Here is a 16,617-nt window from a genome sequence, read left to right on the forward strand (position 1 = left end):
TACCCCACATCAGAGTGAGGTGTGTTGCTCGGCCAAAACCAGAGCCGCCGTCAGGTCCACAGGCACTGGAATGCAACATTGTTCTCCATCTCTTCTCCCTTTTTTACTTTTTGGTTGTTTTGGAAGTAGTTGGTAACTGTGAAGAGATGAGGACTTTGCTTTGATGCCGAGTTGCAGGAATGCAAAGAAACAGTGAAAGGGGGAAGAGGCGAGGCATCTTTAAAGTCACGTGACTGCAACCGAGCAGATTGCAGGAACCACAGGGTTCATCCTCTCTCAGGGAGTCACCGCTGGTCAATACTTCGGCATTGTGTCACGGTGGATTCTCGCTTTGGTGCTCATATCAAGGTGGCCTTTTAGCTATGAGTCAGTGATGCAGAAGACAATATTGGATAATCCGATTTGTGTCTCAATCTTCGAGTCAGCAGAGGCTCTTGCAATATAGTGAAATGTTTGTCATCTGGGCAACAAAAGATCTCTTAAAGCAACAGTTTGACATTTTGGGAGATTTGCTTATTTGCTGAGGGTTAGATGAGAAGATTGATTTTCCGCTTTCATATATGTAGCATTATGTTAAATATGGATCTATAAACAGCAGCCATTTAACTTAGTGTAGCATAAAGACAGTGGTAAAGCAGCCTGTTTAAGTTAAAAACACAAAAAAACAATACACTATCCAACTACGGCTGTAGCTCATGGGGGAGAGTGGTTGTCTCGTAACCACAAGGTACCTAGTTTGATCCCCACGCTCCCCATATTTGCATATTTGCAAGTGTCCTTGAGCAAGGTACTGAACCCCCAGTAGCTCCCTTGGTGCTTCACTGCTCCTTTAAAAACTAAGGATGGGTCAAATTCAAAGAAGAATTTTGTTGTACAAAATAAACAAAAAATATGCCTCATTCAGCCAAATATAAACTAATATTATTTTCTTACTGGAAATCAACTTTAAAACACGTTGAGTTCTTATTATATGTAAGGACAGGCCATTAATGGTCGAGAAGGAGAGAGAGGCCAGCTTATCTTCTGCTAAGCTAAGCCAACTGGCTGCCGGCTGTGGCTTCATATTTAGCGTGCAGACATGTGACACATCTTCTCATCTAACACAAATAAATCAAAGAGGATATTCACCAAAGAGCCTAATTATTCCTTTGTATTGTGTGAAATGAACATATACTTTGAAATTGAAATAACTTCCTCAACCATGTGGAGCCAGCATTGTTGCAGCTTCTTGTCTCTCGATAACACAAAGATATCGTCTTGTGAGGCTGGACCGTGTCAAAGCTTGCTGACATGTTACCCAGGACATTGTGACCAGACTGTCTCCTAGCTGACGACCCCCCCCCCCCCCCCCCCCCCCCCCTCCTATGTGTGTGTCTGTGTGTGTTTTTGCAGGCGGAAGGGGGGGGCCTCCCTCTCTGAGCATCAGACCACACAGCTCAGCCCTGAGAGCTGTCAAACACAGCTGGGACATCTCCCCCTCGCTCCCCACCCCCAACACTCCTATCCTCTCCTCCTCCTTCCTACCTCTCCTCCCCCTCCTTGCTCCCCAGACTTCGGCAGGAAGCTTTGATACAGGGGTGTTGAGCAGCGAGGGGAACATTTCCATTTTTATCTGCTTCGAAGACTCCAAGACCCTCCTCCCTCTTTCCTCATCCTGAACTGCTTCTCATCAGCATGAAAGAAGCTGCCATGTCCCTTCTCCATTGTGTACGCTTCAGATGCAGAGTAATTGATATCGACATGATCTGGGAGGGGAAAGAGCGGAAATCTCTAAGACCGATCTGCGATGACTGTTTTTCCTTCTTTTGTTGCTTTTTGAGGTGCAAGTTCAGCAAAAACGACTCGCTCGGCTTTGTGCACTGGCTGTCATAAAAAGCGAGAGTTCTGTCCCGTGCAATAAATGTCATGCAACATATATTTAAAGTCCCCACTACCAAGCTACTGTCAGCTCTTGAACTTTTCATCGCGAAACACAAAGTGAGGCAGTTGCTCAAAATAAATGTTTTGAAACGGGGGAGCGATCAAGGCGGCCTTGTCACCTGATCGCTGCTTTTAAGGCTGTTTTGCACCCGGCACTGTAGACAATAATAGGTGTGGCAGTACACTTTTGAGTGTTTGCTCATCTCTACTGTTGTTGAGACATCACATCATATCTACATGTTCTGGCTGTTTCCCCACTCACAGGTCATACATCAAATAGTCTTGGGTGAGCCCACATGGTGGATTAGTGCTACTTGTCATTATGTACAAAAACTTGAGCATCGTACAGGTGTTGTCTCCAGTATATATACCTCTTAAGTGCCGTGGTAAATCTAGACAGAAATAGAACGTGCGAGTGATGCGTGAGGAGAAATATGCGCCTGAAACCACAAAACAACTCAGGGGCCTCGAAATGATAAACTAAGATGTCACGTGGAATTTATTAAACAGTCAGGTTGATAATTGTCTAATGCCCCGTGCGTCTGTAAAGATGATGAATTATGCTGAGGGCTACACTTCAAGGGATTGACACAGGCAAGGAGAGAGAAAATAGTCCTGAGTGTGCAGGGTAACAAGACATCTCGTGGTGCCAGATTTATGAGCTAAACTGATAGGATGTCATGCAGCTTGAAGGTTAAAGTCAACAAGTTACGAGTTTAACTATCTTATGAAAGGCAGTGCATCAACCTCATAATATATATGATGTACTTTATGTATTCTTCTCCTACGCTCACCATGTATAAAAACAAGCAAATGGAACACGTATTGTACCGGGTTAAGCTAGCTGCCTTCCATGTGCAGTCCCTGGCCAGCCATACACAGACGGTAAAAAATACAATAAATAATAAGGAGATACAACAGTATTAGGCATACAAACAAACCAACAACACATATGAACTAACCGCTGCCTCAGGACCACAGACTTGGCCTCTGCATTTCTTTCCTGGGAAGTTGTGGAGTAATAGCAGCCTGTGGGGAAATTGAAGTTCAACAATTAAAAAAAAAAAGATAGATGACTTTAATTCCCAATATTTCTTAGACGTTTATATTTGATACCAAACTAAGTGTTGTAATAAGGTGCCTATAATGACGGTTTGGTCATAGCTGGAAGTAATAAAGTTAACAGTGGAGATGAATTCAGACTCAATGTATGTCACATGTACAACCTTAAAGTGAACGCTTAATTATTGATTACAGATAGGTTTAACTATATACGCTATGCCCACTCCAGACTGTTATTCCTCACAATGTTTTATTTTGGGGACTGATCAGCCTTTTTGTTTTGTCTATATGGTTGACTTATTCATAACACCCTGGCCACATCCCTGCACGCATAACCACAAGTAGCCTATATATTAGAAATACTACAGCAGTCTCATAACAATAACACAGGAGGTAAAGTAAATCTGCATATCAGCCCCGGTAGACAACACACTGTGGTACCAACAGCGGGGCGGGGGGGGGTCTGAAAAGACGATCCGGGATCAGCATTTGATGAAACTCCGCGGAGCCCAGCAGACTGTGCATCCCACCCTAACCGCACCCTAAACCCCTCCCTCCCTCCTTCGCTTCCTCCCTCCTTCGCTCCCTCCCTCCCTCCCTCACGCGGAGATGGGGAGAGAAGTTTGCCTGCGGCGCAGTCCACTGAACATTGACCGTGTTTTCATTTGGGGAACAGCAACAAGAGCCTCCGGAGAAGACTTCCAGGGAAGACTGAGGAATATCCGACTGCACAGAAACACCGCTCGCAGCAGACTTTCCCCCTCTCTTTTACAAGAACAATAAAAAAACAACAACAACGAACAACAACAACAACAACAACCAAATCCTTACTTATCATTGATGTCGCCGAACTAGTGTGGAAGCTCGGGTCAGTCAAGGACAGCGGCCGCACGCGCACTGTTGTCTGTAAAGCTGGGTCCCGGAGAAGAGGAAGAAGAGGAAGAAGAGGAAGAGAAGCGGAGCTTGGGGGGAAAGAAGAAGAGACCAGACAGTCCAAGTGAAAGTGGGAAGAGAGTCCGACTCAGAATGAATAACAACAAAACCGAGAAAGAAAACGAGCAGAGTGAATTCACCAACCACGAAGAGGAGGTAGGTATCCATCCGCACGCGAGCACCTCCACCTGCCGCCCCGATGCGAATAGGTCGCTCCGTGACACATAATGACATCTTCATAAATGTTAATGCGACGCGTGTTTTCTGAAAAAAAACCCAGCGACCCGCGTTGTGACCGGCGGGTGTCACCGTATTGTCCCGATGATGTGTCCCGAGGTGTCGTGTAAAAAGACGGTCTCGTTTTAGTTTTTTTAACCTTTGAAAAGTTGCCGTTACACCATTAGACCCACTGCATGGTGCAGTCGCACCATTTATTATGATAAAAGGAGTAAATCGTGTTGTTAAATGTTTATCCCTCTTGTTTTTTTTGCTTATCTTTTTCAAATATATATATATATATATATATATATATATATATATATATATATATATATATATATATATATATATATATATATATATATATATGCATACTCAGGAGAGGAACAAGGCAGGACTAATAGATAGATCAGTAATAAGTGTGTTAACTCTGGACTGTATTGTAGATAATGATACGTTACCTGACAACAGACTGAAGAACTGGCCGGACTAGCTTACTGTACCATGAAGCCAGACTTCACCCAACACTGAAAAGCAGTAGTGAAGGCAATTCAGTGCCAGGGAGCGAATTAGTTTTCACTGAAGCTGAGGGAGCAATTGAAGTTCAAACAACTGCTGCTGCAACGTGTACGCAATAACTCATTGTAACCCAGATCCACTGCAAGATCAGCCTCTCTATCAATATGACTTAATTACATCTTAACACCAGAGGGATATTGTTTGTGCAAAGAAAATAAAATAAATATAGAAACATGTGAGGTAATCCACTTAGTGTCTGTCTGAGATGCATTCCTCCCCGGTTTCTTTCTCCGTTCATTTTTGTACACATTGCACAATGTGGATTCCATGAAGTCTCCTTTTTCAGTAAATTATTTGTCGTGGTGCTCTTTGCATGGGGTGATTTTCTTTAGCACGGGCTATCTCTATCCGGACGACACGCATCCTCAACCAAGTGATGTACGAAAGGTATATGGGATTATATCTGATATTTCTCTTGGAGAAATTTGATTAAGGCTCCGGGTACTGTTCGTCACTTTGTAACTGAATAGCCGAACATACGCAGCCTGATGTAATACCATATTTGGTCCACTGTTGAGGTTACTATGGATGCAGGGAGTTACTGTAGCACCACCCAGATGAGGTATGGACTAGAGACTGACTTCTTGGAAACCTGATGGAGGGTTTCAGTGTATTCACCTTGTGACCTTATGTACTCAGTACGGTGCAGCAGAGGTATTTCAAAGCCGGCATACTGTGTGAACCAGCACTTGACTGTAGGGCTGCCACTAATGGTTAAAGTCAACACAGATGAAGAAATACACTTTTACATTGTCAGTGAATTGAATAACATTTTAATCTATAAATATGCGGATCGCAAGTTCTCAGAAAAACGCTACAAAGTGCAAGATGTTCAGTTGAAAGTCATACAACACAGAGAAAAACAGCAAATCTTCACATTTTAGAAGCTTGGACCTGCGTTTTGCCTCATAGATTCAATTCAATTCAGTTTTCAATTCAGTTTATTTTGAATAGCCCAATATCACAAATTACAAAGTTGCCTCAGAGGGCTTTACAATCTGTACACATACGACATCCCTGTCCCAGGAATAAATGACTTCCCGATTAACAGATTTTCGGTTGATCAATTAATCGACAAATTGTTTCAGCACAACGCAGCCCAACATCTTTGCTTCAAGCACAGGAGGGATAGTTCCCCATCACTTTAACCAAACATGACAAAACATTTGACTTTTAAAATTTTTTTAAGAGCTTTGATTTAGAGCTGAAGCAATTGACCCATGAATTGAATAGTCGATCGACTATTAATAACAGTTTGACAATCCGTTTTGCATTTTCTGACATTTGATAGATCAAACAGTTGCTCGAGCAATCTCGAAAAGACATAGCAGAATAATCGGCAATAATCCGTCAAGAATAGTTGTAAAATAATCATTAGTTCCTCTAGCTCCACTTTATTTAATAAATAAATCTCTGGACTGGAATTACTGTGATGTCCACGTGCAGGACGACCAGACGGGAGTCGTCCCTTGCATTGTGTAAAAGGCATACAGAAAGAAGAAGAGAGTGATGGCTCGAGGAGTCTAATGGATGTAGAAAGGTTTGGCAGACGTCCAGACGAGCAGCAACTTAAATTTACTCGGCTGAATTAACGTAAGGTTAGACAGCACCACTTTATCTTCTGTGTAATGATGCGTGGTGCATGCTGAGAAGCAGCAAGTGTTGGGGATACTGTAGAGTACAGACATGCACACAAACACCTGCAGGCAGGTGTGCTTATTTACACACAAAGAACACTAAGAATAATGTGACTAATTTCCCGAGTGTGACTTGCATTCATGATTTCATGATAAGAGTTTAGTCATTCTGGTCACACGAGCAGAGCTGAATGTACAATGAAAGCTGCTTTATGGACGATCAAGTGACTAATTTGACATTTTCCACAGTTTGTGTCAAAGTCTTTGAGCACTTCTCCAATCACGATTTTCTGCGAACAAACAAACAAACGCACCGAATTTAGAGAATGCCAAACGGATTTGTGCTGAACAACACTAAAGTAACCATAAACTCTGATCTTATGAGAGCCAAAGGTTAACAGCCTCGCTGGTTTGACTCTCACATGCTGAACAACAGCACAGTGGAGTATGCGAATCAATGGATCACTGAGTAAAACGCCGAGCTCCTCTCCTCATGCCTACTTCATTGCTCAACCTCACGCGCCATCATCAGTGTACGCCGAAGCTTGACGATGCTTGACGATGCTTAATGTTTATCTTCTGCAGACCAGTGCTCACCAAACATGGTCTCGTTGCAGACAAGGTTCAGCCCCAGCGGCATCTAATCTCGTGAGCTGGTTTGATAAAGCTTTATTATCAGGCGTTCTGGATGCTTTCACGTACTGTGGCACTCGACGGCCACTGATGTAGTCAAGGTGACGCACTGTCTCTCACATGGTGAGCATCAAAGATATGTTTCCAGCAGCTGTGGTTTCCAGGCCTTGTATGGACAAGAGACCCGGAGTGCTCTTCAGAGTAGATTTGAATTGAAGTGAGATGGTTTAACAGAACATTTGCACATGTTTTTATTAATTGTTTTTTAGTTTGTTTTGGGAATGTTTGGAAGTATATTCATGATTCCAGATGTGACTTTGCTATCAGGAAGTGACACATCGTGGCGGAGCGCATGCAGTGAGGGAGAAAACCCGGTTCACCAAAAGTTAATCATATCAAGACTTGATATTTAGTGCCTGGAATGATTAGCTGATCAATTAGCATATTGGCTGATTGAGGAACTAGATAGAGAATGATCGCTCATACATTTAAAAAGGAAAAAAAAAACATATTAAAATGTCAGGATTTGCAGTTTTTTTCTGGTTTGTGTGATATCAAACTGAAAATCGTTGGCTTATGGACTCCCGCACATAATTGGCAAGTTGATCAATTATGAATCCTTTTCATTAGTTGCAGCCTTACATTTTACATCAGTTTATCATTTCAGTCATTTATCAAACAAAGAGTTCCAACGCGTTGCTCTTTAGAGGTTCAACAACAGTTCAGTACTGAAAACAATCCTTTATTTGTTTCTGATTATTGTTAGGACAGTTTAGTGTTAATGGGTAGGAGTTCAAAGTGAAGTACAGGTCGTGAGTACATGGAATGTATCTGAGTTAACCAAGTCGCCCGACGAAGCTTGACCTTTGACTTCCTTTCTGTCTATTTCCCTCAAGCTAACTGGTGTTTATTTAAGACCTGCCTAGCCTCGGAGGTCCACTGTGAAACCGCACCTGATTTTTGACAAATGAGCGAACACAGAGTAGAGTGTCTGTCTTGGATGTAACAGCCGAACGCAGCAGAAGTTTGAACCTCAAAAGGTATCCGTTGACTCTAGTTCGGGCCGACCATAAACATGTAAGTGGATCTTTACAAGTGTCCGATCGAGAAACAAAATATCACTCAAGCAGAGTTCAGCAAATGCGCCGGATCTCCCTGGGGTGTAATTGGATTGTGCTTGGCCTGCTCTGGCTATCCACCGGGTTCTCTTCAAATAGCAGGTCATGTGGCCGGCGTGACCTTTTCCATGAAGAGACGTAGGTGGAGAGCTCTGTGCTGCTGGAGAAGCACGGCGAAGCGGAGGGAGGCCACGGCTGTCGCACGGCGGTGGTGGCACGTGTGTGTGGTCCGTGCTTGTGCACGTATCTACGAAAAGGGCACGCAGATACGTTAACGCTCCGTGACATGAACCGCTATCGGAGGGTAGCTCGGAGGGTAAAGTGGCCATGATAGGGCGACAGGGAAAACATACAACGAATGTCAGGTATCGTTGATGACGATACGAGCAGGGATTTAATGTAAGTTAAGACTACAAAGCAAAGTGACAAAAATAGAAATAAAAGTTAAAATACCCAGTAAAAACCGTCTCACACAAAACCGTTAAAACCTCGCTCCATCTGCCCGTCTGATAGGTAGGAGTTTATTTATAAAAGAGCGAGGGGAATTGTCATCTTATCTTAGCCATTTGTCAGCTGTGCGACAAGAGGTATTTGAAAAGACAACAACAAGGCTTAGCGTCAGGAACGGCTGGCGAAGGATCCTGCTCAACTGATGTGAGACAAAAAGAAAAAAACAGAGAGATTAAGAATTGTACTCTATATTTAAATATATATGCAGCTATATATAAACGATCAAAACTGACCGAGAGTTAGGAGTGACGCCTCTTATATGTAGCTGCTTTCTTTTAAACGCCTTAGTTGTCAACTTTTACATTTTCTTTGTAATTAATGAAACCATACAGCGGTGTGAGAAGTGTGAGTTTGTGCCTAGACAGCGTCAGCCATCTTGCTTTGCTTTGTCATACTGAATTTATGTGCTTGGTCTGTCACCTCCACTTTAATATTGCTTACTCACAAGCTATAATTATCCACCTAACAGTATACAGTGTCTCTTCTCTCAACCCCTGTTTCACATTCCTTTTATTTTCCTGCACTCCCTTTTCAGACAATACTTCTCTCATTCATCTCATTTCTTTTCTCTTTGCCCCCACCCCATCCGTCCTCCCCCATCTCTCCTTCTCCCTTTCTACGCTTTTATCTCCCTTCCCCTCCGTTTCCTCCCCTCTTTCCCCCTCGTCTGTCCTACCCTTTTTCTTCCCTCTCTTTATCTTGTTCTCTAGCCATTTCCTCCCTCTTTCCCTCCACCCTGGTACTGTTTATAATTTGCCACTCTTCTTCTCCTCTTTCCTACCACTCCCTTCTTTTTCATCCTGCTCTCTCTCTCTCTCTCTCTCGCCCAGCTTAGTCTCAGTAGACAAACTCCTTATCCCTTATCGCCCCATACGTTGAAAGCATGACCCTGAGATCTCTGAACAGAAGGACTTTTTATGGTCATGGGAAGAGCCCTAAAGACAAGAGTGAGCCAGGCAGAACGGCAACAAGGAGAAACTTGTCTGACCGACTATCCAACTGTGAGCAAGGTCAAACTGCTCAAGATTAGCTTGTAAAGATGGGGAAATCAAAACAAGTAAAAGTTGGTGGATAGGCCTCGAAGGATTAATTAGGTCTGATGATGTCCATTGTAGGCTTTAATTATATGCTATTCCAGGAAAAGAAGACTAACTTTCTTCTTAGCCAATGCATTTTACAGAAAAGTTCAAATACCTATTGGAGGAATTCATTATGATGCAATATGACAATGAATGTGTAACTTTGCTGACATTTTTTTAGTTGCTGCCCTAGATTGGCTACCCTCACTATGCACAAATTGTAATTTATGAATTTAATCTTCTTTGAGTTGTGGACCAAACAAGCCATTTGAGGATGTCATCTTGGACTTTGGGAAAGACCAATCGACATATTTCACCATTTCATTGGCCGAAAAACGGATCAATTAATCGTGAAAATAATCTACAGATTAATAGACAATGAAAATACTAGTTAGCTGCAGCCCTACTTTCAAGTAACCTCCAAAGCAGGACTATGTAACTTCTGCGGAACGGTGCCCATTAGTGGCAAATATGGGTTCAATGCTAAAACACAGTGTAACAACTGTGCAAGTAGATAAAAAGTCAGCAAACATTGGTTAGCTGTTTTATTTGCAAGAGGCAGATTGTCTAATAAAATGTTAAATAGTCACGCTTTAAACTACAGACAGACTCTGAACACATCTTGAAAATGAACTATGATTCATGCTGAAAGTCAATCGGTTGACCGATCATAATTTGGCACATTATCAAAATTACTGAACCGTTGCCGGTCTTTGTTCATGTGAGTATTTTCTGATATCTGTTTTATATTATTGTAAATTGTTGTTATTTTGGGTTTGGAATACTGTCACATTGGGCTTTTTTAAAACTTAAAACGATAGAAATTTGTGTTGACAATTCATTCCCACGAATCCATACAAAGAAAACATAAACAGAATGAAAACATAATACTTTTTTTGTTTTAATCTTTAAGTGCTGTCGCTGATAAACAAACGAACAGCTGCACTATCGCATAAAGAGAACACATTTGCAGTAGACTTACATTTCCTCACGAAGACACAGAGGATGGCTGAGGATCTGCTGTTGTTTGTGTCTTAACATTCAACCCTCTGTCCACTCGACCTCAAAACCAAACACTTTAAGGTGTCCACTTGGGCAGGCGGCAACAAAGGGAGTCCAGGAGAGGCAGACTCTGACAGGGACGATTATTTTTGCGTTAATAGTTAGTGCTTTGCAATGTGATGTCCATCTACGGAGACGCCTCAGACAAGATGAAGAAGAGAGCGAACAAGTATGAACGATGTTGAGTCAAACTGATGTGCGGCTGACAATCTATAAATGGGTCGCTTCTCTCTTCCACACGCCGCGCAAATGACACCTGTGGGTTTTTTTTTCCGAAAAGAAAGAGCACATATGTCATTAAGACACAGGAGTGTTCTTTTCCAGGTTAGATTTAAAACAAGGGAAAGTGTAACGGGGAGGGGAAGAAAAGAGCAAGAGCAGGAAAATTGCAATAAAGTGGGCGCTTACTTGCTTCTCCTAGGTCATTTGTTTTAAATATCCTTTAAAGGTTAACCTGTTGGAACATTTACAGGCCCTCATTGAGCTGTAGCTGTTGGTCAAAATCACTTGTAGGAGTGAGAGAGAGAGAGAGAGAGAGAAAAACAAAGAAACTCTCCTCTCAGAGTTCACTTGTGACGTTTCAGTGTGCTCAACCTCACAGTTGACCCCTGACCTACACAATAACCCGAGCATAACCTGTGCCCTCTGACCCCAAATGCGAAACTTGACCCGTTGAACCCCGGCGATTAACGGACAAACAGAGTCATCCATTTATGGTCGTCTGACACCTCTCGGGGCCTGCAGTCTGTCACTCTTCACATTCTCCGACACAGAAGATGAAGTGCAAAAAAAAATAAAAAATAAAAAACTTGTGAGGATGACGGAGTACGGTGTCAACACAGAGCAGTGTCAGCTTGGTTAGAGTGGGAGTCTTGTCAGTTAGACTATTTTTAATAAGGAGGCAAGAGCTCAACTTGCCCTGCGCTCACACGGGTTTATGGGTAGACTTTGATTTTGGCTTGGTCACAGCGAGCGAGACTTGTGCGGGGATTTGAAAGCGACAAGTGGGTGGTTTGCAAGATGTTTGCAAGGTGGTTTGAGATATTTTATCTGAGCTTTGATTTCATATGCAGGTAATCACAGCACGGTGGCACGCACACACACTCACATCTACAATAGGCTACTGTAGCCTCTTTATTAAAGCTTCAAGGTCAGAGCCGTGTCCTACCACATCTGGCTCGAAGGACCTGTATCTATTAACTTGGTTGTCAAACACACACACGCGTGTGTACACACACACACAGACGCGAAAAAAGAGAGACAGAAAGAAATACATAGTAATCATCTCACATCGCACCAAGGTCATGTCCCTCATTTCAGCCAGAATGAACGGTCAAAAAAGCATTCAATTAAAGTCGGAGCAAATATCTGAGAAAGTCACAGAGTGTAATGAGGCAATAGGTGCAACACGTTATATAAGTCCACGACGCAAGCTGAATAGAAACGACACATTGAATACGTTGAGAGGCCATTTAATTAGAAATATTGGGCAGCTTTTTTAATGGCTGACAAATTGCATCCTGTGCGGGAAAAACATCTGAGATTCTTCAGTGCACGTTTTGAATGGTTCCAGTCAGTTATTGAGTAAATGTTGCATTCTTTAATTAAAACTTCATGACATTTGATAGGAGAAAGGCGGTTTGGTTTATTAGAAAATCACTGAGATAAATCTATCCTTTTGTAATTCTATTACTTAATGTGGCTCATTCAAAGGATAATTTGGGTTTATAACTTAATATAAATAAAATAAAATATATTTATTTAGCTTTAGCCACCATTTCTTTTGGTGGTAGTAGTATATTCACGAAATAAATCCCTGACATTTCAAACAAGCAGTTAGACGATCAAAACCTTCCCGGCTAGCCAGATGTATTTGGAGGTGAATACAAAGGGGAACTGTGGAATTATTATCCAAATTCTTTGTTGTTACCATCCAGACCGACTTCCTGCTACTAATTTGACCTACTGTTATTGTCGTTGAGGGGTTATTGCACTTTTGTTTGACTTCCAAATTAAGTGGTTTGAAAAACCCGGCTCCACCATTTTTTTTTACAACCTTTATGATGAATGATTGTGTTTCTTGCCAAGGTAGACTAGTAATGTCATCGTGCCCCCGTTAGAGCAAAATTGATTGGTTGATTATTCGATTAGTTGATCGACAAAGAATATTCGACAGTAACAACACAAATTGTCTGGTTCCAGTTTCTCCAATGGGACTATCTGTGGTTTTCAGTCATATACAGTTGTAAACAAAATATGTTAGTTAGTTTTGGACTGTTGAATGGATAAAAACCAGGACTTTGATAAAGTCATTTGGGGTTTTGGGAAATAATTATGTAATTCTACATGATTTTCTGACATTTTATTGGGAAAAGGATTAATTGAGAAAATAATTAAGATGAATAATTGATGATAAAAAAATAATCGTTAACACTTCCCAGATCTCAGAAATTACTTTTGTGAGTACAATGTTATCGCAAACTTTTTGATAAACCAGAGTTATCCTCCGAGATAATGCCTCACAGAGCCCCCCCCCGCCCCCTCCTCCAGCCTTAGGGTGGCAGCAACAAACCTTCAAGGAGCGATGATAGAGTATCAATAAGGTGATGACCTCATCCGGAGCTTGTGCAGTCAAGACTCGCTGATTAGAGGTGCATTGATCCCATGGGACTTGCTGCAGAAGTGGCCTTAATAGGATGTGATGTTTTTGCCCTGGGGCTCCAAACTCTGCTGTACTCCGCTAAGGCGTTGCCAGGGAACTGCACTGGTACGCCGGCTGTGAAGTACTCAGCTGGCTTGTGCTAGGTAGAGGCTGCTGTCTTTGATCGAAGCCTGCCTTCGTGTTGGGGTGTGAGCACGCCATAAATGGTCAATGATTCAAAGGCCCATACCAGGCCACTCAGCACTATGGAAATGTAGGTATGTGACTCACGAGGAAAACCAATAAAACCACGCTTCTAAAACCCAATAAAACGAGGGTGTGTGTTTGCTTTTTACGAATCTATTCGACCCATGACTTGACCTTCAAAAAGCGTTTACAACGCTTTTTTTTTCGAGCTCGCGTCAAAGTAACGTAAATAAAGACTGATAATCAGCAGCAGATGTGTAGTGGGAGAGAGCTGCTGACACGTATGGCTGTGAATCATTCAACGACACACCGGACACGCGGCGAAACCGATCATATATCACAATAGCTGACGTCAGGAAGTCTCAGGAAAGAGGGTTGACAGCGACAAGAATGTCTCATTGTTCTGTGTGCAGGGGAATCATTGTCGTGTGCGTCTGTCTGAACTCGTGCTGCATATCGAGCTCTCAAGTTACTGTTGGCCTCATGACCGAAGATAGGAGTTAAAATCAAAGATGGGATCTCAGATAACTTGGCGAACGAGAGTTAGATGAGGAGATTTTCTTAAGATGTAGGCCAACCTTATGTTGAAGGTACAACTTGAGGAAATGCTGATTATCATGTCATTATTACTACGATATTACTTGAAAAGTCAGGGCCAATATATTTACTTAATAGTGTTTTTTTTTTCTCACTTTTGTGGTCGTGCGCAGCTTCAATTCCTTAATAACCATTTGCAACCTACAGTTTTGATGCCTCTGTGCAAAGTGGTCGTCTACGCCGAAAAACATCTTTGTGGTTTTGTCTCGTTTCGTCATGTCTTCTGTTTCCTCTGCACTTTTTACTGCCACGCTATTAGAATTATCTTTCCTAACTGCTGTCGGCAACTGCCCTGATTGATACCATCCTGTTCTGACTCTTTGGTCCTATGTGACTCCATATAAGGAGACCCTCTGAAAGAGTTTATTTAAACAGACCTGCCAAAGACAGAGACCAGTGACATCCCTGCAGGGTTCAGCTTGACTCAGATAAGATAAGATAAGAGCGAAGGTGAGAAAGTGGCCGAGGTGAGATATGTTGGCAGGATGGCCAGTTTGGCACTCGCCAGCTATAGCTCCCCCAGTTGCTAAGCTGCTTTGTTTATGTGTTGCTCTGCCTTTGGCATCAGTGGTGCGTATCAGGTTACATGAGGGAATGAGGTGTAGCGTTAGTTCAGCAGTTCCTTTGTCCCCGGAGTTGTGAACCTACTATCTAATGAATCTGGGAGCTATGAATCTACTCTGTGTAATTGCATACCTACGGGTTTATCCTGAATTCACCTTTAAATAGAATCAGAATATTGAATAAATAATTAAATTACACATTGAAATTCACTATCACATTATTGATGTGGGTGTGTGTAGGGTGGAGCTGTTGGATGTCTGTCTGATGCTCGCAGTCTATTGTTTCATTTTGATGTCTCCTGTGCACGAAAGCAATTATTTTCTTGTACCAAGCCAACTTCAATTAGGTGATAATTCCAAGTATGAGGTGTGATTAGTGCCTGTTTATTTAATAAAACTTTCTAAAATGATGTAATGTGCGCCCCAGTTATCTTACTACTACCACTTAACTAGAAAAAAAGTTCATTGTTTTTTAAAGCTTGAGAGAGCTTTTGTGACAAATGTTGTCGCTTATTGTTAGAAATACACGTGTTAACTCATCCATTATTAAAGACAGAGACATCTACAAGTAAATCTACATTTTATTTGCCTCCAAAATGTAACCAGATCTGCATTTGTTAGCCGTGACTGGACGTCGCAACACCTGTGTCCTGTCGTGCCTCAATGTCTGTGTTTAGTAAATGGTGCTGTGTGCATATACATGTGTATTAAAAGAACTACTGCTGTTCACACACACCTTTTTAGACATGGCAGCGTGATGGGGTTATTTTACATATTGTTGTTACATTTCTGTTTGCAGATTAAACCAAGATTTAATAATTGGGGATCTTTTTAAAGGTGCTTTTTACCTTCGGACAAAGTCAAGCTAGCTGTTTCGCCATTTCCAGTATTTATGCTAAGCTAAGCTAACTGGCTGCAGCTTCATATCGAATGGACATTTGTTTTTTACAGTTTTTTGCCATTTAAATAATACAAATGAAATATCACACCTCTTCCATTTCAATTGGACAGTTCTGTTGGACATTTGAGTGGCAGGCCTTCAGATATATGTTGATAAACGGCCCTCTTTACATTTTAGTGTGCGATCATTCAGTTGTTCTCTTGTACATTCTCCCCGTAGTTTCTAGGGAAATATTTCTAGTTTATCCCTTTTCTTAGCACAAGTACAGATGAGTTCACAGATGACTCGTGCTTTGTTATTTGTTTTTCATCTCTCAGGGTGGACTATGAGGCACCATGTGCAGTTTAAAATGTTGGTTTTCGGTAGTTTTTTCCTTACCTGCACTCCTGGTAGAGCGATCACAGTGCATCCATATTCTTCTCTATCAACACACATACTTATTAGAACAACTTATTTTCCCTGAAAGACCGCAACAATTTAATTTTCCTGTAGTCTCTCTCTGCGCATGTACATTGAAATTCCAACAGCAAGGCCAGCTCAAGTTGCAAGTTGAAAAGTTCAAATGTAAAACGGAGGCTAGAGCTGCGAGGGAGGATTGCCGTAAAATGCAGCAGGCCGCAGATCACACAGGAGAATACAATCAACGTACTTAGAGTGTGTGAATGTGTTTGCCGAGATGAAAGACATCCCTTTTAGTATTTGAAAAGTCTACATTTTAGTGAGAGAACTATTTAACTCTTGTTCGGTGTCTTTTTCCTCATTACCTCATCTGTTACTGTCAGGTACTGTATTCAAGGTAGCTATTTATAACTCGTGGAGGTTAATGAAAATTACATGAACTCTCTCTTGTCTTCCTCAGGTCCGAACACTATTTGTCAGTGGGCTACCCCTGGATATTAAGCCGCGGGAGCTCTATCTCCTGTTCAGACCATTTAAGGTATGTTTGTATGTTTTAA

The 16,617-nt window shown here is 42.0% G+C and overlaps 2 protein-coding genes across 5 annotated transcripts in view; one reads left to right on the plus strand and one right to left on the minus strand.

Moving 5' to 3' along the window:
- LOC117748185 (zeta-sarcoglycan-like) overlaps window positions 1-170 on the minus strand; it is a 36,151-nt gene extending 35,981 nt beyond the window's left edge. The window contains exon 1 of the mRNA XM_034557829.1: window positions 4-170. The gene's annotated coding sequence lies outside the window, so the exon portion shown is untranslated. The remainder of the gene's footprint in view (window positions 1-3) is intronic.
- A 3,390-nt stretch (window positions 171-3,560) lies between these two features.
- Window positions 3,561-16,617, plus strand: part of LOC117747795 (RNA-binding protein with multiple splicing-like) — a 33,060-nt gene continuing 20,003 nt past the window's right edge. For 2 of the 4 annotated variants that reach the window (XM_034557267.1, XM_034557269.1), the window contains exons 1-2: window positions 3,561-4,071; window positions 16,521-16,598. In XM_034557267.1, coding sequence (XP_034413158.1) covers window positions 4,009-4,071; window positions 16,521-16,598 — 141 coding nt within the window. In that variant the 5' untranslated portion in view covers window positions 3,561-4,008. The remainder of the gene's footprint in view (window positions 4,072-16,520; window positions 16,599-16,617) is intronic. The other 2 variants (XM_034557265.1, XM_034557266.1) reach the window with 1 other exon arrangement.

Source organism: Cyclopterus lumpus, chromosome 18 (assembly GCF_009769545.1).
Source record: "Cyclopterus lumpus isolate fCycLum1 chromosome 18, fCycLum1.pri, whole genome shotgun sequence".
NCBI classification, from domain to species: domain Eukaryota; kingdom Metazoa; phylum Chordata; class Actinopteri; order Perciformes; family Cyclopteridae; genus Cyclopterus; species Cyclopterus lumpus.